We start from the raw sequence: 22,441 nt of genomic DNA on the forward strand, positions 1-22,441 counted from the left end.
CCAGCCAGGCGAGCACAGATCTCCCCCAGGCCGGCGGCTCGCCCAGGCCCGTGGGCCTGCAGCGGGGTTTATTTTCTGTACAGTCACACAAGGAAAGCCCTGGCTGCTCGGTTCCGCTCTAGCCGATATGTCCAGGCCCAGCCGTGGGGCAGCTGGGCTCCCAGGCCCCCTGAAGCGGGGGCCGGGCCAGGCGTTCAGAGCCAGCGCTGGCGTGTGGGGCTAAGTCCGGGGGGTGAGGTTCGTCCGCAGGGGCAGCAGCGCTTCTACCCACTGGCGGGGATCCGCTATCAGGCTCTCCCAGACCTGCCGCTCCTCCTCTGTAGAGTCCATCCACGCCACCGGGAGCCCGTAGCTGCTTCCTGCGTGACGACAAAGCGGCACTGTCAGCGGCTGGGCCCCTGTGGGGGGGCGGGGGTCTCTCCCACACAGCCCCCCCCTCCAGCTGTCCCTGCCCTAGGGCACCAGGGCACAGCCTCCCTGTATCAGCCCCCAGCCCCCTTCCATGGGTCAGATACAGACCAAGCCCTGGGTGCAGATACAGCCCCAAGCATCCACCCCGGCACCATGCCTGGCCTTGTGTGCCCACAGCGGCTGCCAGCAGAGGAATCAAGTGGAACAGGGAGTGTGGGCACGGCCTAGGCACATCCCCGAGGTGATGGAAGTGCTGGGGGGGGGATAGGGAAGCAGCAGTGGCTGTGGCTCTGGGATAGCCTCAGGCGGAGGGGTGCCAATTGCCCCAGCTGTAACACATGCACCATGGGGCAGAGGCGCCCATGCCAGTACAGCCTAACCCGCCCCTCCACAGGCCCCATGCAGGTGCCTCCCTCCCCTGGCACACAGGACCCTCCAGCCCTCCCCAGGTGCCTCCCTCCCCTGGCACACAGGACCCACCAGCCCCCCCCCAGGCCGCCTCCCGCCCCAGGCACGCAGGACCCACCAGCCCCCCCCAGGCTGCCTCCCTCCCCTGGCACGCAGGACCCACCAGCCCTGCAGGTGCTCCATGCCCAGCAATGTGCCTCCCATGGCATCACGAGCTGGGTGCCCGCTCACCTGTGCCCAGGCTCAGCCGGATGCCGCCCAGCTGCTGCTTGGAGAAGGTCTCGTGCTCCCAGACGGTGAACTCGGCGCAGGCCTCGCTCAGGTCCTTGGCCTGGAAGCCGTCGTACACCATGGTGTGGTTGAAGAGGGGGCTCAGGCTCCGCTTCACCACACGTGTCTTCTGGCAGCTCGTCTTGCTGTCGTCGGGCAGGACGTAGCTGGGGGTGGGGGGAAGCGCAGCCTGAGGGGGGAGCCCAGCCCACGGGGCCGGGACCGGGCAGGAGGGGGCTGCTGGGTTGTTCCCCTGCACAAGCGCCCAGGACGAGGGGGTGCAGGAAGAACGCACCAGGGGCCTTGGAGTTGGTGGGAAGGTAGCGGCTCTGCTGCTGCTCAGGCCTGTGAACGGCTGAGGCCAGGGGAGAAGGGGGGGCGGAGAGGCGTTGGGGGGGCGGGGGATGGACCCATACTCCTGTCCCCCAGTCTCTGCCACCCTGGCACCACCCTGAGCCCAACGGCAGCACGGCATGGCTACCGGGCACCCCCTCCCTCCAGCCTGTCTCCCTCTGCTGCAGCCCTGCCCCCCACCATGGGCCCAGAGCTGCTGCCTGCAGCCCCCCACCCTTACCACTGAACGAAGGTGTCCACGCTGCCGCTCCGCATGGGAATGAGGCTCTGAGCTGCCTTCACCCAGATGTGCAGCTCCCCCGTGGGAGGGAGCCCAGCCCCTGGAAGAGAGGCGACGGCACAGTGAGGGAGGGGGGCAAGGATGTGTGCAAAGGGGGCAGGGAGCAGGGGCATGCCCCTCCCAATAACGGGGACACAGCACTCCTCCGGGGTCAGGGCAGGTGCAGTGAGCTCCTCCAGCAAGGAGGCCATGGGGGGAGCGCCAGCTACTCTGGCCCTGGGGCTGTGGGGAGAGAACCAGCTCCTCCAGCCGGGATGGGGGAAGGCAGCTCCCTGGCTGGGGCAGGGGGAGGGCAGATCCTTTGTGGAGGGGGGGTCAGTGCCTCCTGTCGTGGGGTGGCACAGAAAGTGCCCCTCCAAAAGTGACCACATGTTTATTCTGTGCACGCCCCTGGAGGGTGGGGGTCACCAGGGCCAGTCCCTTTCCAGCCAGGGCCCCCGGCTGCCTGCCCGTGCAGAGCTGTGACTCCCCAGCGCGGGGAGGGTGCGCACGGGCTCCCGCACAGGGCTAGGCCCAGTAAATAGGAGCGAGGGCCCCGGTTCCGGGTTCTCAGCGCCCACCCCTGAGCCCCTAGAGCTGGGGCAGGCCCGGGCTCACCTTCAGTGCCCGCGGGGATAAACTTGAGCGCGACGAGCAGCTTCCCCCTGCTGCTGAGCACATCGGGCAAGACCCGCATCTGCGGGGGAAGGAGCAGACGCAAGGTTAGCAGGAGAGGCCTGGGCTGAGAGCTGCAAGACGCGGCATGGGGGACGTGCAACAGGGAAAGCCATTGGGTGGGGCCAGTTCGCTGGTCCCGGGGGTGGGTGTGTCTTAATTAAAGCTCCTCCGGCTTGGGCCCCAGCAAGGTTGCAGGGGGCTGGCAGCTGCTGGGCGCTTGGCAGGTCACACGCGAATTCCTGGGCCAGAGGGAGGGCACCGCCCGCGGCTGCGGGAGGGCAGTGGCGATAACAGGGCAAAGGAGACGCCGGTGCCTGCTGGCCGGCCCTCACCCTGGGCTGCAGGTTGAACCACGCCGGGCCCGTGTTGCTCCAGTCCCAGGCGCTGAGCTCGACCTCGACCTCCCCCATGAAGAGGTTTCGCCCCAGGGCGTCGTGGTGCCAGACGGACAGGTTCAGGATCCGGCCCTGCAGCTCCGCCTGCTCGATCTTGTACTGCAGCGCCACAGCGAGAGAGAAGATGCTGGGAAGAGCGGGGCCTGGTGGGCCGTGCTCAGCTGCAACCCAGCCCTGCCCCCCCAGTGCTGAGTGGATTCCCCTGGGGGGGGGGGGAAATGTACCCCCACCCCTGCTTCCCAGGCCAGCGCTCAGCCCCATGCAGCCCATGGATGTGTCACGGCCCAAAGGACCAAGCCGCCAACAGGCGTCAGACCCCGACCCCTTCCTAAGAGCAACCTCCTCCCCCTTCCTCAGCCTCCCCGGAGCCCCACCTGCCCCCTACACTGTCCCCCCGCCAGTGTCCCTTAACCAGAGAGCCAGCGTCACTAAGAACGGCGAGGCCAGCGGCTCCTGGCCAAGCCGCTCTGGTTTCCCCTGGGGGCAGGGCCCCCCGCCCCGCCCCAGTCCCCACCCGCCCGCCCCGCCCCACGTACCTTGAGGGTCTCGTTGAAGATGGGGTCCAAGCTCCGTTTTTTGACAGCGGTTTTGCGCTTGCTGTGGTTGGATTTGTCCGGCAGGAGGTAGCTCTTGACATACCTGGGGGGATACGGGGGGGCGGTTGCTAACCCAGGGCGCCCAGAGGGGGCGGGGCGGACGCTGACGTGGGGGGTGCTGACCCAGGGCACCCGGGGGGGGGCGGACGCTGACCCAGGGCGCCCGGGGGGGGGGCGCGGCCGCTGACCCGGGGCACTCGGGGGGGGGGGAACGCTGACCCAGGGCACCGGGGTGGGGGCAGACGCTGACCCGGGGCGCTGTGTGCCAGTTCCATCCCAGTGTAGCTCTGCCAGTTAGGGGCTGGCTCCTTGCCACCAATACAGTTACCCTGGGGCAGCCCCTCCAGTGGCCGCAGGTTCAGGCGTGTAACGGTGCCCCACAGCAGGGCTGTGTACCCCGCCTCTCGCCAGCGCTAGCTGCACTGCTCTGTGGGGTCGCTACACCGGTGTAACTGTGTCCAGACTAGGGCCTGGCCCGCGCGCTCTGGCCCAGCACAGCAACGGGGGTGCCTGGGCGTCTGCTGCTGGCTAGCAGCCGCCTGGGCCGATGGCTTGCTACAGGGCTGGTTTCACCCAGCACTGACATGCAGCCACCTCTTGGCGGTAGCCAGGCAGCTGTTCAACAGCGCCCAGCGCAAGCTGCTAGGGCAGGTGGCGGAGGGGAATCCCTGTGAACACCTGAAAGTGCCGGGGAGGGGGCCACAGGCAGCCCAGGGCCTGCTGCCCCCTCCCTGAGTCACTGGCCTGCCAGCACCTTGTCAGATCCCAGGGCTCCCGTAGCCTCAACGCCCCTAAGCCATGTGGGGCAGGTGGGCGGAGCCCCACCCACAGCTGGGCTGCTCAGGCCTGAAGCAGGCTGGGGAAGCGCCAGAGTGAGGAGCGGGTTAAGGGCTCTGGGGGCAGGGCGGGCAGCTAGCCCAGATCGGTGCCGGGGGGGCTGCAGGCAACAAAGAGGGACAAGAGCCCCAGGCCTGCAGGGGCGGCTGGGGCAGGAGTCCCGCTCCTGCAGGGAGATCGCAGACTAAGGCCGGCTGGGTGGGCCCCAGCTGTGGCTCCTCTGTTGGGGGCATGGGGAGGGTCCCCCAGGGGCAGGGCTGTCTGGCCAGGGCACCCTGTTTGGCTGCAGTTGGGGCCGGGGGGAGGGCGGAAAGCCCCTGTGACCGTGTTCTCGGTTTGGGCATTAGCAGGGCCATCTGAGCCCAGGAACACTGGGACAGGCGAGCCGAGCCCGGCGGGGGGGAGGGGCGGGGGGGCGAGGGCCCTTCCCCACCACGGCACTCACGGGTCCGATCGCTGCTTCTTGGCCTCGGCCAGGTCCCGGCACTGGATGACCCGGATCTGCAGCTCCTTCTTCTTGGCCTCGTACTGCAGGGCGAACTGGATGCAGCCGCGCACCTCCACGTTCCCCACGTCGCTGTCGCTGTACAGGCTCATCATGCTGCCGCTCAGCTGCAGGCAGGGACGGGGGTGGGCGGTCAGAGCAGGAGGGGCAGAATGGGAGGGGCAGGGAGGCCTCCCCCCTCCCCCACAGGCAGAGAAGGAGGAATGCGAGTGGAGACGCAGAGGGGCGCCCAAGCTGGGACTGCGTTAACGGCCCCTTGAAACACATGGTAGAATCTTGAATCACCCGATAGGGATGCTGCCTTAAAACCCCCCCCTGCCACAGAGCCCGAGAGGCCAAGAGCTGAGCCCACTCCTGACCTACCAGCTGCAGTGACCCTTGCATGGCCAAGGGACTATCAAAAGGCCCAGCAGAGGCCCTGGCACACACCTCAGTAGGCTTCAGAGTACACAGCGGCCCAGTACTCAGCCGTCCTGCTCCAACCAATGACTGGTCCGCAACAGCTCTCCAGCCAACCCTCTTCCCCGATTGCCAACAGCCTTCCACCCCAGCCTACCCCTCGTCCCCACCCCTGGCCCATACCGTGGACGAGCTGAGGCTGGATACAGAGGAGCTCATCAGTTTATTCACGGGGTCCGTGCTGTTGCTCTCTGGGGGTGACCCGGCGCCAGCTTCCTGGCCGTTCTGAAAGGCCTCGTTACTCTGGGGAACACAGAGCAAACCGGCCCCGAGTGAGATGTCAGCCGGACACGCCCCTTGCCCCCACCAGCCCCAACCCTCACGGGACCAGGGCCAAGACACAGCAATGGCCCAGCCAGTCCAGCCTCCCACCGCCGACACTGCTCCGTGCTGGACGTTTCGGCAGCCCATGTGCACGCCGAGCAGGGGCCGACTGGGCGCACACAGCCCCTGTATCCAACCAGCTTCTCCCTGTTTTACCAAGAGGCCCATGGCGGGGGCCCGGCCGCAGGCTAAGCCCAGCTGGCTGGTCTGGTTAGTGCGCGGTGTTTGTAGGGGAACTGGTCTGAGAGGTGGGGCACATGGGGGAGGTCGGGTGGCCCCGCGGCTGAAGTGAAACGTGTCACCTGAGCCGAGGGGGAGGTCTCCAGGGTAACTCACTCCACACCAAGAACAATGGACAGCCCTGACAACGGCCGGTGTTGGACTGTCTGGCCCAGGTGCTGGCGTTCCAGAGACAAAAGAACCGCCCCAAAAACAGTCTCTGACCAGGGGACCCCGAGGGTGAGAGACAAGGGGGGACGAAGAAAGAGCAAGCGTTGGGCTCCGTTAGCAAGGAGCCATTTGATACTCAGGAAAGGTGGTTCCCAGCATTGAGGCCTGGCCGAGCGCTGCACGGAAACGCCTTATCGGCCACGCCAGGACCTGGCTATGAAGTCCAAGCTCTAGCCTGTGTGTTACCTTGTGTTACCTGTAACATTGTGCTTCTCAACCCCGAGCCCTGCGTGTCTTTGACGCTGATGCTCTCAGAAACGTCAGACACGGGCGCCGACTCCGTGGTGCTCGGGGCTGGAGCACCCACGGGGAAAAATTGGTGGGTGCTTAGTACCCACTGGCAGCTCCCTGCCCCATCTCCCTGCCCCAGCTCACCTCTGCCACCTCCCCTGAGCTCGCGGCCAAGTCCTGCTTCTCCCCCCTCCCTCCCAGCGCTTGCCACCGCGAAACAGCTGATTCGCGCGCAAAGCTGGGAGCGAGGGGGCAGGAGGAGGAACGCATCATGCTTGGGGGAGGAGGCGGGTCCAGGGCGGGGATTTGGGGAGGGGACCAATAGGGGCAGGGAGGGGTGGGGCTGAGACACGAGCACCCACCGGCACCCAATGGAGCAGGGAGGAGGCGGAGTCGGGGCAGGGGCACGAGGACCCACTGATGCCAACAAAAGTTGGTGCCTGTGGCTCTAGACACGGCTAGGTGCCTTGTGCGAAGGAGAGCGCGGAACGAAGTGAAAGCTGGGAACTGGGGTGCACGGCTTCCCCGCAGGCCGCGGATCGGGGTACACCGTGGCTGTGCAGAAGACAAGGGCGCAGGGGGGATAAATTGCCAGCCTGCACAGCACAGGGTGAGCCCAGGGTGGAGCACAGCCAGGGCTCCCTCTGGCTATAAGCAGGTGGTGGAAATTCACCTCCGACATCTCAGGTAGCCCTGAAAAGTGTCACACGCACCCCTGCACGGGGAACGATGCAGCATCCCGCCCCCCCCAGTACGGTAGTTGTAGGACACCTGGATTTTTTCACTGCTGCAGTTATGTGATGGGGAGAATATTGGGGGAGACCCCAGCCACGAGGGACTCAGCCAGTAAGTGACGCGGGTGGGGGTGGGGAGCAGGGATTGGGGCGTGAGGATTTCTGTACTGGGCTTTGTCTAGAATGTAAAAGGCCCAGGGCCAGCCCCGAGCACCTTCCTACCTGTTCTGTGACCAGGCTGTCTGGGGATGGATCAGTATCCGCCTCTGCTTCCTCTGCGTTCAGCGGGTAGAACGGGTTGGTGGTCTCTGCGGTAACAAAGAGGAGGCATTCGGGCTGGTCTGCGGGACACGAGGTCAGAATACCCCGGGGCACGCAGCCTGGGGCCGGCATAACCCGGGGCACGCAGCCTGGGGCCGGCATAACCCGGGGCACGAAGCCTGGGGCCGGCATAACCCGGGGCACGCAGCCTGGGGCCGACATAACCTGGGGCACGCAGCCTGCACGGGGGGGGGGGGGCGGGGGCACCAGGCCGGGATACCCCAAGGCACGCAGCCCGTATGCCGGTGAGGGGGGAGCAGGCCGGGATAGCCCAAGGCACACAGCCCGCACACGGGGGGGCAGGGCACGAGGTCGGGATATCCCGGGGCACGCAGCCTGCATGTGGGGTTTCCTTCCAGAGACTCAGCCCTCAATGCTGGGCTTAGAACGGTGAAGTCAGCGAGAGGAACAGACGCGAGAGTGGGGTTGGCGCGGGGGGATGGGATCCAGAAGAGGGGCCGAGCCCTAGTTAAGCAGGTACAGGGTCCTCTGACCTTCGCCCCACCGTCCACACTGCACGGGGACCCGACAGCATCCATTTCCCCAGCCAACCGCACAGGCCGCAGGGACATTTACCTGCCTTGCCCTCGGGCTCCTGCTTGCTAGCCTGGCTTGTGTTCTCCTACAGAGACAAGAGAGCTGGTAAAGAGACAGGCCAACTCCACTTGGACGGGCTCTTTGGGGACATACATTCTAACCGGGCTGATCTGCATATGCAAATCACATTCATTACTATCCCAGATCTTCAGACTGTGATGTTGCAGAACTAGGAAATTCATGCCCGCCCCACGGCACTTTCAACATAATTTGTATATTTAAAACAGCTGCTTTGTAAATAGAAAGCTGCAGGCTGAGGAAGGTTTGCTCTGGAGGTGGAGTTTACACTCTTCCAAGCAGTGGTCCCCAAACTTTTCACGGTCGCGCCGCACCCCCCCTTATCCTTGTCCATGTACACACACCCGAGAGCCAGAGCCAGGAGTGGGGCCGTAGCTTGGGGGGCGGGGGGAGGGGGCACGGACAGGGGTAAGGGGGCTGAGGCTGGGGCCACAGCTGGGGTCGGGTCTGGGGCCAGGAACAGAGCCGTGGCCGGGCCAGGGTCTGGGGCCCAGGCTGGGGGCAGGGCCGCGGCTGGGCCCGGAACGTGGTTTGGTAGCGCTCCATCCCCGCCCCCCTTGGGGGTTGGCCTGGGCCCCCCCCTGTGCCCCCCCAAACGTTCCTCCACACCCCACAGTTTGGGGACCGCGGCTTTAAAGGATGTTAGTTGGAAGTTTAGTGCTATTCCAAATGTCGCGAGTTTCATCGCAGTAAATACACTGACCCATTGCACTGGCCACAGAGGGACCCAACCTGGAGTCCCCAAACCTTGGGAAAGCTCCGATCCGGATCCGCAGCTGAGCCCAGCTCCACTATTAACCCTTCGGGGTCACCCCCTGACTGGAAGAATTAATGGTGCGTCCTGGGACCGAGCTCTAGCTGATGAGCTATGAAGAGCACTGGAATCCCTCCACTGGATCAGCTCAACGGCTTTCCCCACTCACTGCCTTTGGGGGCAGTGGGAGAGGAACCAAGGAAATGCAACTCCAGCGGCTTGGACGCCTGTAGCCGTTTCTGAGCCCGCCTGTCCGGTTCAGTGTGCAGCTTCGTACGTCACTTCCCCGCCGCCCGGCACGCAGGCAGCCCGGCTTCTGCATTTCCCAGCCTCTTGCGACTGTAACCAGGCAGCCCCAACGTCAGCACCTCGGCGTTTAACACAGACCGAAGGCCCAGACGCGGCCCCGGGCTGCCCCCCTGCTGGTGAGCGCCTATTGGACAAGGCCGGGTCTGAACCAGGAGGGGGGCGGGAATTCCTGTGATGACACCTCTGACTCGCCCACGTCACCAGACCCATAAGAACGGCCCTACTGGGTCAGACCAAAGGTCCCTCTAGCCCAGTGTCCTGTTTGCCGACAGTGGCCAGTGCCAGGTGCCCCAGAGGGAATGAACGGACCAGGGAATCACCAAGTGTCCATCCCCTGGCGCCCAACTGACCTGAGTCTCCATGGGCTGGGGCAGCTGATGAGCCGCCTCTCCGGGAAGCCTGCGAGAGGAGAAAACGATGAGTCTTTCTGGACAAGTCTCCAGGCTCCGAAGACGTCTGGCTTCCTCCCCCATGGAGCGTGTGCACCGCCCTGCTCTTCATAGACCCTTCTTCCAAAGGGGGGGCCCCTCTGGCTGGGGCTGTCCGTCCGTCTCTCCCCGCCCCCATTCGCTGGCTTCCCTCTCATTCATCTCCCCCTCCGTTTCGGCTTCTTTCCCGCATCAGCCCAGCTGCCGGCCCCATCCATTTCTCCCTGTCCCGTCCCCCGTGGAAGGAAAGAGCCAGCTTTACAGCCAGGGAGGATGCAAGCAGCCGCAGGCCCCCACTTAACCCTGCTCCCAGCCAGCCAGTGGAGATTCTCCTTCACCCACCCTATGTCCCAGTAATGAGCCCCTTCCACACGCCTCTCCCCGGAGCCTGAGTCACCGCCTGCAGCCGTTCCCGCTCGCTGCGCTCATCACGCGCACAGCTAAAGGGTGTGTGGCACCAGGAAACTGACACCCACAAATGCACACTCCTTCCCTTCGCCTCTTTCCAGTCGTGCACACGCACACACACCCCCACACGCACGCACACACACACCCCCCACACACACACAGCTCCTCCTTTCCACTTTGGGTCTCTAAGCCAAAAAGCTTCTCACCTGCCCTCACCATCCGGCACCTCAAACGTGCTCTCCTCCTCAGATGCTGGCTCGCTGATCATCTCCAGGTCCCCCACGCGGGCACTGCGCTTCGGATCCCGCTCACCTGCTCACAGGGATCATGGAAATCTAAAGGGACTGAAGCAACCTCTCCCGCTCCCTGTCCTGTCCCGGCATCGGCTTCCCCGCTGAAATCGGGGTGTCTAGGGCACGACGTCCCCATGGGACAAAGCTGGGTCCTACGCCAGCCTCTCCGCAAGCTGCAGTCACTAGATGGCGACAGCACCACACTACAGCAGGCGGGCACCCAGCAGGATGCAGCTGTGAGAGTCAGGACACACATTGGGGCGGCTGACCCTGGGATTTCGGGCCGGGCAGCTCACCATAGGCCAGATGCAGAAGCCTTTCTTTGATCTGGGAGGACAGGGCCTCCCCCCTTTTTCAGAATTGCAGCAAGGCAGGTGCAACACATGATGGGATTGCAGTAGGGTGACCAGATGTCCCAACTTTATAGGGACAGTCCTGATTTTGGGGTCTTTTTCTTATATAGGCTCCTATCACCCTCCACCCCCGTCCTGATTTTTCACACTTGCTGTCTGGTCACCCTAGACTGCAGCGAAGCTCCCTGAGGATGTGTCCAGCATGCACCTGCTTAGGCAGCGTTTAGTTCTGGGTCCCTCTTCTCCATCGGTCACCCAGAAGAAACGCCCCTGAGATCCCAGCTAGGTCACCGGTCCCAGCGGCCAGACCCTGTCCCAGCTCTTACCTTTGGGTTTCTTCTTCCTGCGGATGGAGGCCCGGACGAGATCAGAACCAAAGTGATTGTGCCGGTGCCGCTTGGAGCGGACATCGCAGAACCAGTCCCCGGTCAGGATCTTCAGCTGGTTGGGATCAGAAACGGACTCGCGCAATTTGCTGGGGGTGAAGAGAGGGGGAATGTTGGAGCTACTTCCCGGAAACATACTCGGCCCATCACAGCACCAGGGAGGGACGAGCAACTACAGTCCACTGCTGGTGTCCCACCCACTTCAGATAAACAGCTGGGCTTCCATTTCCCCCCTACCATCTGTTCTACCCACCCCTTGGCCAGGAGACGTGCTCAGTCTCAGCAAGGGCTGAACCCGTCTACAAACACATTAGCTGCCCACGGCCAGCCCCAGGCAGCCTCTCCCCCAAGGTCCAACCTGGCCATGCCCCGTAGGTGAATGGAGCAAACTTCCACAGGGGATCAGGCAACAGAGTCTGAGCAGCGTTAAGAAACACGGCAAAGGAAAACTTTCTGCTTCGCAAAAGCCTTTCCAAGGTAAGAATGACGCCCAGCACTGGCACCCGCTTCTAAACCCTGTACCCCAAAGCTTATCCCCTGCGCCCCACTGCTGGCACCCCTGTGCCCCAAACCCCAATGCTGATCCCCTGTATCCCAGTGCTGATCCCCCTGTTCACCAAACCCAAATGCTGACCCCCTGCACCCCAAGGCTGATCCCTTCTCTGATCTAAACCCTGACACTGACACTCCCGCAGCCCAAAGCTGATCCCCCTGCACCCCAATGCTGGCACCTCCTGTACCCCAAACCCTGACACTGACACCCCTGCAGCCCAAAGCTGAGCCCCCTGCACCCCAATGCTGGCACCTCCTGTACCCCAAACCCCAATGCTGATCCCCTGCACCCCAGTGCTGATCTCCCTGTATACTAAACCCAAATGCTGATCCGCCTGCACCCCAACGCTGATCCCCTCTCTGCCCTAAACCCTGACACCCCCGCAGCCCAAAGCTGATCCCCCTGCACCCCAACGCTGGCACCTCCTGTACCCCAAACCCCAATGCTGATCTCCTGCACCGCAACACAGATCCCCTGTACCCCAACACAGATCCACCGACACCCAAACACGGATCCCCTCTCTGCCCTAAACCCTGACACTGACACCCCTGCAGCCCAAAGCGAATCCCCCTATACTCCAATGCTTATCCCCCTGTACCCCAAACCCCAACGCTGATCTCTCTGTACCCCAACACTGGCAACCCCCTGGGCTCCAAACACCAATGCAGATCCCCTGCACCCCAGTGCTGATGCCCCTGTACCCCAAGCGCCAATGCTGACCCTCCATGACACTGATTGCTCTGCACCCCATGGCTGACACCCCCCTGCACCCCAAAACCCTACCACCAAACAGCAAAACAAAACCCTCCCAGAAAATTAATCTTAAAAAAACAAACTAACGATCCTCCTGCAAGCGGAATTTTTACCCTGTAGAGAGAGAAGAGCCAGAGTCGCCATGAAATCCACTAGGGACTTCTATGCCATTGATTTTAGGTGCTCAGACACCAAGGTGATGGGCAGCAGGATAAAACCTCAAGCTAGCCAAACCCTGTCTACACTAGGGCTGCGTCCATCGACGGGAACAAGGTGTCTTTTGAAAGAGCAAGTTACGGCCCCTCTCTGTGCCTCGGTTTCCCCATCTCTACAAAGGGGGATAACGACGCTGCTGTCCTTTGTAAATGGCTTTCAGCTCTGCTGCTGACAGCGCCAGGTATTATTATTTGAAGGTAAAGAGCCCCGGTGTGTTGGGGCCTCGGGGACACAAGCAGGCTTATGTCTCTGTACAAACCCATCTTTCCGCCGTGAGGACCTAGCGCTAACCCACCCGGCTCAACGGCTGGGTGGCCGCTCGGCTTCCCGCTGGCTCGGCTCGAGCGCAAGTCAACCAGGGACCAGTGTAAGCTACAAAGAAACAAGCTGCTCAAAGCGGAATGAAAGCCTCCCACTGGGGGCCTGCCCCAGGCGTGCACCCGACAGCATCTCCTGGGCTCACCTGATGCGTCCCTCCTCCAGCACCCTGAGCCGTGAGTCCCTGCTCAGCACCTCCACAATAGCCTCCTGCTCTTCCTCCGTCAAGAAGCTCAGGTCCAGCAGCGCGTCGGTGTCTATGTCCTGGGCCATGGTGAGGCCGGCTGTGGCCAGGGAGCAGACTAGTACTGCCCAGGGCAGAGCAGCGCTTCCCCGGCGGGGCTCTCTTCCCGACACACAGCGAGTCCAGGAACCAGCCCCGAGGTCCCTCTGTCCCAGGCGCCTTCACCCCGTCACTGCCCGCCGCAGAACCAGGGCGATGACGGGCAGCCGTCCGCTAGAGCCATTCTGCCACTCTGCCAGGGCCCAAAGGTAGCACGGAGCGCCCAGCGCAGGGGCGGGGAAGCAGGCAGCAGCCCTCAGCTCCGGTCTGCCCCGCTCCGTGGGCCCGCCAGCAGGTCACGCTCCATCTCGACTGCCTGCGGAGACAAGCCAGAAGAGCTGAGGACAAGCCCAGATCCCCTCTTGATGCAGGAGCGTGCGGGGAAGGAAAGAGCCCGGCCACCACCTCCCGAACGGGGCTCAGCTTCTGAGGGCCCCGGGGGGCAGAAACGGGCAAACCCAGCCGTCAGACACGCTCAGTCCGCGTCTCGCCTCCCATGCACCCGTGGCTGGGGTGTGCCCGTGCTAACTCCCACAGCCAGCTAACATCATCCTCCTTTGGCTGGGCCGGAGCTGCGGGGTGTGACTGCGGCCTCCAGCTCAGGCACAGACCCTGGTGTCCCTGTCCCCAGCCACTGCTCGGCTGCAGCTTCTCCCTGGCCCCCACCCCAGCACACAGCCCCCATCTCCCGTCCACTAAATGAGTCTCCAGGACCCGCCGCCGGCAGCGGGTCAATAACAACGCAGGAGCCCTTGATGGTCTCGTGGCAGCATGCCAGGCTATGCCAATCAGTGACACCCCCCCCGGCAGAACTCCCCGCTAGCCGGGAAAGCGAGGCACGAGGTGCCCAGGCAGCACCAGCGCTGGGATTAGGGTGACCAGATGGCCCAATTTCATAGGGACAGTCCCGATTTTTGGGTCTTTTTCTTATATAGGCTCCTATTACCCACCCCCCCCCGTCCCGATTTTTCACACTTGCTGTCCGGTCACCCTAGCTGGGCTCAGCCCACAGATGCTGGGGACTCTCCTTGCAAGGGCTCGCCGGGCACAGTGTGGTCAGTCGAAGCCAGGCTCACCCTGCACATGCAGGGCAGTTCCAGCCTGGCCTCTGACCCCCTCCGGGGGATGGAAGAGCCTCTGTTAGCTTCTTAACCGTCACCGCCAGGGCAGATCTCATAGCAGCAAACAGAGTCCTTCCTGCCTGATGCAACGCCTCCCCCGCCTCCACCCCACCCACCCACACAGGGCTTGCTTCAGCAAACCAGCAACTTCAACTGCCTGGCTTCAACGGCCCGCAGCAAACGCCCCAGCGAGACATCCGGGATTGGCGTAACCGTCCAGCTCCTCCGGCACCCAGCAGGAGGCAACGGGGCAGGCGAATTGGCCGCAAGGCGGAAAGCGCCACCATTCCAGCCCCTGCCTCTTCCAGCAGGAGGCGCTGTCGGGAATGGGGTCGAGGCGCCGGCTCCCAGCTATTTCGGGAGTCTGGCAAAGCAAGAGCTTGGCAGCCCCTGGTGCCCCAGGGGGGAGGGACTGTCCAGCCGTCTGCGGCTAGGACGAGGGTAGCCACAAAGTCAGATCAGCAGGGAGGAATAATAATAAAACATTTGGAATTTCTCCGCCCCTTTCCAGGCTAAGATCTCAATGCACCTCGGCCAGGAGAGCCTCGCCGGCGGTGGGTCTTATTGCAGAGGGGGGAAACTGAGGCACAGAACGGGGCAACCGTTTGCCCCAGAGCAGGAGTGGCAGAGCCAAGAACAGAACCTAGATCTCCTGGGTCACTCACTGGAGGAAGGGGCTGCAATTCCCACCCTTGTCAGTAGGAGTCGCCCCAGCTTGTCCATGGGTTTTACGTGGCTCAAACAGTAAAACCAAGAATCAGCCCAAGCTGGGCACCTAAGAGTGGCACCCTGGAGCCCTGGCCAGCCACATAGGTGAGAGATCCGAGTTCCTGGGTCCCCACTAAATCCACAAGCCATATGCCGCAAAGGATCCCCCGTCCCTGCCTCTGGGCCAGCTGACTCACCAGTCAGGAGCCAGTCCCCCTCGCAGCCAGCTGTCTGTGTTTGCCCAGGGTGTTTGCTCAGAGCCAGCTCTGCCCATGTCAGGGCTGCGCCCTGCGGGGTGATGGCCCGGAGAGTGCCAGTCATCCCCGGGTTTTTCCAGGGGGGCAGCAGGAAGGGAAACCTTTCCTGGAGCATGAAAGTGTCTCGCTGTATCTTTAAGGGCTGGTGCATTCCCGGCTGCATTGCAGCGCAGCGGCATGACACCAGGGAGAGAGACTTTTCAAGGGCACACGATAGGGCTGGGGCTTCCCCCTTGGGGGGCCAGAGGGGCATTCAGTCCCCATGGCCCTCTGCCAAGACCGCCCACGTCGGCGCTAGTCAGTGCCAGGTGCAATGGTGGTTTCTGGGATGTGGCCAACTAGCCAGCAGGGCCTGAGACCCCCCAAACTCATCTCACACAGAGCGCCAAGAGCCAAGCCCTTCTCTGGCCTAGCAGGCAGAGACACGCTATCTCCTGGGCTGCAGATGCACTTGGCTCTTGCCACACAGCCTGCGAGCGGCACAGACCTGTCCCTGCAATTTGCATTGAGAAAGAGCCTGATGTGACAGGACAGAGGGTGGTTGCAACAGAAGCAGCCTGGGGGGGAGAAGGGGCATCACCCAGTCTGCTGGGTGCCATGGAGCGGAGCGATGAGGAAACGAGATTGCACATCACACTGGGGCAGGAAAAGGGCTGCAAGAGAACCAGGCTCCGAGTTTGCCCTGGCCAGCGGCCCGTCCTCTGCTCACCCCGCATGGCCTAGTGGACTGAGCATGGGGCTAGGAGCCAGACACCCCCAGGTTCTTTGCCCAGCTCCATCCCCCACTGGCTGTGTGACCCTTCCCCTCTCTGGGCCCACAGGGATCACCGTGAGGGCGGATCAGCTGTGCTGGGAGCAGCTTGGCGCTGCAGCCCCCAGAGAAAACCAGCTAATTGAGGGGCACAGAGAATGGCCCCTGGCAGCTAGTGGGGCAGAGCTAAGCAGGGCTTAGGGGAGCCAGCGCGGGGGCCAATCAGAGGGCTGGCTTGCTCCCAGGACTCCAGCTGGCTGATGGGATGCTGCCCAGAGCTGCCAATCAGTGCCCCGGCGCCTAGGGTTGGGGCAGCGAGCCCCGGCTGGCTGCACCGGCACAGGCAGGGTAACGCTGGAACCCAGAGTGGAGGGGGAGGCCAGTTGTGGGCAGGCAGGCTGGCAATGCCCACGCGGGGCGGTTGCGCCAGTCAGACTGGGCTCTGTGCCATCCCCGGTCCCGAACAGGCCGGGATTTAACAAGCCAGCCAGCGGGGGAGGGAGATTGGGACCAATGCAGCACCCCTCCCAGAAGGAAAACATTTGCAGAGTCAAAGGAGCAACCTTTGTCCCGCAGAGAGGCCAGGGACGGGTGGCCCGTGGCACCGCCAGGGCACTGAAATGCGCCAGTGCCAGCGCCACAGCGAGTCCCCCAGACAACTTACTCTGGACAAGGGCTGCTCCCCCTCCTCTGGCCTACGGGGGCTGGGCACTGAGCCCGTAGGTGGGGAGGAGCAGGGCTGGAATCCAGGCCAGACCGGGAATCCAGTGCGGGATTTGCCTTCCACCGTCCCAGGAGAGCAGCACAGGGCCCAGTGCCAGGCAGGAGGTGCAGCCTGGGCTGGTTCACCTGGAGGGGGCAGGACTGGGGAGCTGGCATTTCCCCCAGGGGCTGTGTGTGGCCCACACGGGGGTGGGGAGCAGGGACCACTGGGCAGCCCCAGCCTCGCCGGCGGGTCCATGCGGCCCACGGCCAGCGCTCTCCCTGCCCCCCTGCGCCCCACACTGCTTGCGTGGGGGTGGACCAGGAAAGCAGGAAGCCAGCAGCAGGTCCCAACCTGCCAGCCCCACCCCCTGCAGGCCCGGGCAGGATGGCACCGGGAAGCGGGTGTGCCAGCTCCACCCTCCCTCCAGCGGTGGGGCAGGGGAGGGGCTCAACACCCCCTCCAGCCCCGCTGCCAGGCCGGGGGTCCCCCAGGGCCGGACCTGAGGCCTCCCTCTCAGAGGGTCATGTCCCCCCAGCGAGACCTGGCTTTGATTCCCCTGCCATGCGCCCCTGCCCTCCGGGGCTAGCCAGGAGCTGCCCTCGGGAGTCCCTGCCAGCCCTGGGGGGGGGGGGGGGTATCTGCCTTGCTCTCGCCAGAGCCTCAGCTTTGAAGCAGCAGAGTTTGGAGACCTCAAGCCACAATCCGTCACTGCCCCGTCTCCGAGCACAGCGTAGGGACCTCGTGCCCGTGCTGCCCCCGGGAGGGCTGGGGCCCTGGGCTCCATGGGCCTCTCCCAGCGGGGAGTCTCCCCTCAGCTCTACACAGGTCTTCCCCGGCCCCGGGCATCGGGGCTGGGCTGCTCCCCCAGGGAATGGTCCATGGAGCCCCCCACAGAACAGGGGCCCCGTCATCCCCTCGACACACACGGGCCCTGCTCACAGCACGCAGCCCCTGGCCTCCCCTCTCACACCCCCTCGCCCCAGACGCACAAGCACCCGCTCCCCATCCCCTTCCGCTACCCCTCCTCCCCGCCGGCGGATGCCCCGAGCCCGAAGCAGTCTGGGTTATGTGGAGCCCCAGGGAGCTGCTGCCCCACTGGCGCCGAGAGAGAAGTCAGGGGAGAGGGTGGGTCCCCCCTGCATAAGGATCCTGGCACGTCAGACGCGCTGGGACAGGTGAAAGCAAAGGCGACTGCGGAGGAGAAGAGTGGCTGACTCCTGGCCCAGCACACTGCTGGACACGATGCTCACGGGGATGGCTCAGCCCGGCCCAGACAGAGAAGTTGGGGTCTCTGGGAAGAGACTGAACGAACCAAGGCCTTGCCTGTACTCTCTGGCTGTCCGCGATTTCATGGCACGTATCAAGAGGATGGGGAGACGTGGGCCAGCGTGCTTGGCTGAGCCCTGCTCCCCCACCCCAGAGGTGGCTGCATTTCAGCAGCGAATGAAGCAGTTGGGGCCAGAGCTGGGGAGGCCCAGGGCACCGGGAGCACCTTCTGGAGGAGGTTCCTGCTGTCCTGTTAATTCCACGCTGCTCTCTGGCTCCGTGGGCTGCAAGCCGGGCTCCACCACAGGCAGCATCCTGTTTACTGCCTGCTGCAAACGAAGCCCACGCGTCTCTCCTCTGGACAGGCCGCCCGCCGCACCAGGAATCAAAATAGAGGCTGAGGTCTGAGCGTCCCGCTAGAGATGCGCTCGCTGCGGTTCTGCTGCCGTGCCCGGCTGGGACACCGGTGGGCGGCACACACACACACAGCGGGTCTGGGGGTGGGGGAAGCCAGCCCTTTTTGTTTATGAAAGCGGCTCCGTCTAGTGCCCCAAATAAAACCGGCTGAACCAGGGAGCGCCGGCTCTCCAGCAGCACACACGGACACCCAGGCCGTCGGCCCCGTCGCCACGCACAGACACCCTAGGCAAACCCAGCGCACGCCCCCCCCAGCGCCATGCAAACCCGCTCCCATCCCTCCCGAGCGCTGCACCACGAGCTGAAATACAAACCGCACCCAAAGCGCTTCCCAGGCTTGAACCACTCTGGGCCCTACACCAGGTGCTGTTGGTGCATCAGCACTGCAATGCAGCCACCTCGGGGGTGAAACGCGGCAGCTGTTTCACAGCACATACCACCTCTAGGTGCACGGAGATAGGCACATCCCTGCTTTCCTTCCAGGTCTCTGGGTCTTTGTTTTCCACCCTGACCACTCGCCAGAGCCGGAGTGGGACAAGGTTTCCGATCCCAGCCAGAGGACAGCACCAACAGATGGCAGCTACGCCGACTCCCGCACAAATCCAGAACCCCCAGAAGGGAGCCTTTGGGCCCAGTAAGCTGAGCGCTCCCAACCCCCAGTGACTATGGATCCGCACCCGCCAGCTATACCCCAGCCCCTTCGCCTGGGAGAGCGTCACACCTCCTGCTGAGGAGACCAAGGGCTGGGGCTCCAGTGCTCCAGGCAGGAAGGAGGAAGATGGGGTGGGAACCCCTGCCATGTTGCAGAGCAGCGGGGCCACCCCTGGAGCCAGCCCCCCCCTACACACACACACCACAGATTTCCCAAGAGACCAGCCAGGCATTCCTGTCTGAACAGGACCCAGGAGAGGAACCAGCTGGCACCGGGAGGTCAGCTCAAAGCACTGCCTCCCCATCCCGACCAGCCACCCCACGGGGACCAGGGGGTCCCCCTCTGCAGGGAAGGGGGGAGGTGCAAGGCCTGCAGGGGTGGCTGCATCGTACCCCTGGAGGATCAGGCTCCTTATGCCACCCCAAACCCCTCCAAGCTTGGCCACGGGTGGAGAGCGCAGGAGGCGGCGTTACCTGTCCAGGTGGGCGCCTACGCTGGCCAGGTGAGCGAGGTCCTTGCAGGCGCCTCTCCAGGGGCCCTGAGCCTCCTCTGGAGGAGCAGAAGTTTTCTCTCTTCCGTCACCCCCACCCCTGCTGTGTTTGCAAAGCTACTCAGCAGCAGCCTCAGCAGGAGACCTAAGGCTGAGTCAACCGCAGAGGGGAGGAAACACCTACCCACAGAGCCGAGAGGAAACTAGGGCCTGGAGCGAGAGCCACCCGCCGGACCGGACTGGGGACACGGGGGTGGCACAGCCTGAGCCCCGCCGGGCACCCGGCACCCCCCGACCCAGAGAGACCGGGCTGGACCAGGGCAGGGTCATGGCCGCCTCTGCACAGCAGCCAGCACAAGGGGGCCTGATCCGGACAGGGGCCCCTGGGTGCCAGCACCATACAGACACCCCCCCATCCCTCCCCTCCCGACCAGGCCCCTGGGGGCGCACCCGATAGCTGGCTGGGCCTGAAGCCGGGGGAAGGAGTAACCCAGCAGCCCCAGGGCTGAGCCTGCGCCCTCGCTGCTCCTCTGCCCCCGGGTAGGGCACAGCTGACCACCCCACCAGGGAGGCCTTTGCCATCCCAGCATGGGGCGGGGGGTATCTATGAGCCAGCCTCAGCTCCGTTCCATGAGCTGTGCCCGCCGGAGTGTCGCTCGCGGGAGTCCCCTCGACACGCAGGAGGCCACGGTGCCCCTGGCCCGCCGCTCTCTCCCCCTCCGGCTATAGGGGGTCTGCGGCCAGGTCCTTCGTCCCCTCGGCGCACCCCGGGGCGCCGGGCTGACTGTGGTTGAAGGGTTCAGGAGGAGAGTTCTGCCCACCCTCGGCATGAGAGCTGCAAAACTGAAGACCATGGCTCCAGTCTCCCTGTTCTGAAGGCGAGTACCCCGGCCCCATGGCAGGGGGCAGGCACCAGAATCCCCTGACCCCAGCGGTCAGCACCTCTCCAGGGCCAGATTAACTCTCCTGGGGGCTCCGGGCTATTAGATTTTGTGGAGCCCCTGTCCAAGGGGGTGTGGTCTCTGGGAGGGAGTTAGGGTGTGGGAGGGGGTGCAAGCCCTGGGAGGGAATTTGGGTTGGCTGGGGGGTTCGGGCTCTGGGAGGGAGTTTGGGTGTGGGAGGGGTTCAGGCTCTGGGTGGGAGTTTGGGTACATGAGGGGGTTCAGGCTCTGGGTGAGAGTTTGGGTGCAGGAGGGGGTTCAGACTGGGAGGGAGTTTGGGTGCGGGAGGGGGGCGGGCTCTGGGTGGGAGTTTGGGTGCAGGAGGGGGTTCAGACTGTGGGAGGGAGTGTGGGTGCGGGAGGGGGTGCGGGCTCTGGGTGGGAGTTTGGGTGCGGGATGGGGTTCAGGCTCTGGGCTGGGTGAGGGGGTTCGGGCTCTGGGTGGGAGTTTGGGTGCGGGAGGGGTTCAGGCTCTGGGAGGGAGTTTGGGTGCGGGAAGGGGTGCGGGCTCTGGGTGGGAGTTTGGGTGCGGGAGGGGTTCAGGCTCTGGGTGAGAGTTTGGGTGCGGGAGGGGGTGCGGGCTCTGGGGGGGAGTTTGGGTGCAGGAGGGGGTTCGGCTCTGGGTGGGAGTTTGGGTGCGGGAGGGGGTGCAGTCTCTAGGCTGCGGCTGGGGGAGGAGGTGCAGAAGGGGGTTGGGGGATCAGCTCTTACCTTGGGCGGCTCCCGAAACCGACTGGCACACCCTCTGGCAGTGGCTCCTAGGAGGGGGGTCAGAGGAGGTCTCTGCAGTGTGCCGCTGCTCACGGGCACTGCCCCCGCAGCTCCCATTGGCCGCAGTTCCCGGCCAATGGGAGCTGCGGAGTCGGCGCTCAGGGCGGGGACAGCATGTGGAGACCCCTCTGCCCCCAGGGACGTTCACACCGCTTCCAGGAGTGGTGTGGAGTAAGGGCAGACAGGAAGCCTGCCTTAGCCCTGCTGCGCTGCCGGCAGTGGCCAGGGCCCCTGGGCAATTGTCCCCTTTGCTCCCCCTGTTGGTGGTCCTGTTGTGGGGCCCCCCTTAGCCCGAGGCTCTGGGCTACAGCCCCTAAAGCCCCTGCATTAATCCGGCCCTGCTTCTCTAAGGGAGCCATTAACCGCCTCCTGCTGGCTTCCACCAGACCTGAGGGACAAGGACCAGTCTCCCAGGCAGCTCCCCACTCCACACAGGGCTGCAGGACACGGACTAGGGCCTGCTCAGATCCTGCATCCTCCCCCTGGGTACCTGCCTCTCCCCGGCCCCAGGTCACTTTCTGCCACTAGGCCAGGCTGCGGGGGCACAAAGCAGTGGGCACAAACCCACCCAACCCGCCTAGGAAAGGCCTCGCCACTCTGGCACTGGGCTCCAGTCATCTGAGGCCACAAGGGGGGTCACAGGAAGCACATCCCTCCCCACTCCCGGCCTTTAAAAGAAAGGCCAAGAGAATCCGGCTGTGTCAGAGCCATGGGGGAGCTGTGCAGAATTCTCCTGGCACTGCCACCTCCGCGCTGGCAGCAGAGGTGGAGGCAGTGCCGGCATGCAGGTGAGAGCGGGCGGTTCCCCCAAAGCAGACGCTCACCGGATCTGGGCGAGTCCTTCTATTTACGCGGAGATCACTGGGGAAGAAGGAAGCAACTGACGGTCCCTCCCAGCAGCTTCGTATTGGAGCCGGCCAGTCTGCTCCTAGGGACTAATGGCATCCAGACGCCCAGCACAGCTGGAAAACACCCCGGGGCTTGGGGTGAGGGTGCCAGGGGGGCACTGCTGCCCTACAGCAAGGCAGAGAGCTGGGCCATGGAGGCCCCTGGATGACATCCAGAGCTTAGTTCTGTTGAGATGAGTTCCTGTCTGCATCCAGTAAAATTTGCCTTGCCCTGGCCTCTTCTTTTGTCATTCAGTGTTGAACGCATTCTAACACAATAGGCATTTCCTCACCTTTTGGGGGCGAAGCCAGACTTTAAGGCACCCGCTCCCCTACTTGGTGTTAACTTCGCTTGTGCCAATCAGAAACAGACACAAACAGGTTTTGGGCCCCGTCCCCTATGACACGTCTATGATGTCATAGTTGGTACTTTAGGCCTGCCTGCCATGTGCAGGCAGGGAGAGGAGAAAGAAAAACGAATCCTGTGTATCCTGGGTACCCCCGTAACCGAGCCTGATCACCTCGAAGCCTCTCTCTCAGCTCACGTGTTTCAAACAGAGCTTCTACGTTTGCC

The 22,441-nt window shown here is 64.0% G+C and overlaps 1 protein-coding gene across 3 annotated transcripts; it reads right to left on the reverse strand.

The window, feature by feature from the left end:
- Window positions 1-28: 28 nt before the first annotated feature.
- On the reverse strand, window positions 29-22,218 carry SYTL1 (synaptotagmin like 1). 3 transcript variants are annotated; one of them, XM_039511402.1, is made up of 15 exons: window positions 22,161-22,218; window positions 12,764-13,217; window positions 10,719-10,867; window positions 9,953-10,058; window positions 9,261-9,309; window positions 7,809-7,854; window positions 7,134-7,219; window positions 5,296-5,415; window positions 4,654-4,820; window positions 3,312-3,414; window positions 2,713-2,874; window positions 2,321-2,399; window positions 1,664-1,763; window positions 1,051-1,256; window positions 29-359 (listed from the first exon to the last, which is right to left on the reverse strand). In XM_039511402.1, the coding sequence occupies exons 2-15, from the start codon at window positions 12,889-12,891 to the stop codon at window positions 220-222; spliced, it is 1,641 nt and encodes a 546-aa protein (XP_039367336.1). In that variant the 5' UTR covers window positions 12,892-13,217; window positions 22,161-22,218; the 3' UTR covers window positions 29-219. The 3 variants fall into 3 exon arrangements, with proteins under 3 accessions (XP_039367336.1, XP_039367338.1, XP_039367337.1); XM_039511404.1 differs by lacking the exon at window positions 22,161-22,218 and adding an exon at window positions 21,805-22,021; XM_039511403.1 differs by lacking the exon at window positions 22,161-22,218 and adding an exon at window positions 19,253-19,390.
- Window positions 22,219-22,441: the final 223 nt, after the last annotated feature.

Source organism: Mauremys reevesii, linkage group 23 (genome assembly GCF_016161935.1).
Source record: "Mauremys reevesii isolate NIE-2019 linkage group 23, ASM1616193v1, whole genome shotgun sequence".
In the NCBI taxonomy this organism is placed as follows: domain Eukaryota; kingdom Metazoa; phylum Chordata; order Testudines; family Geoemydidae; genus Mauremys; species Mauremys reevesii.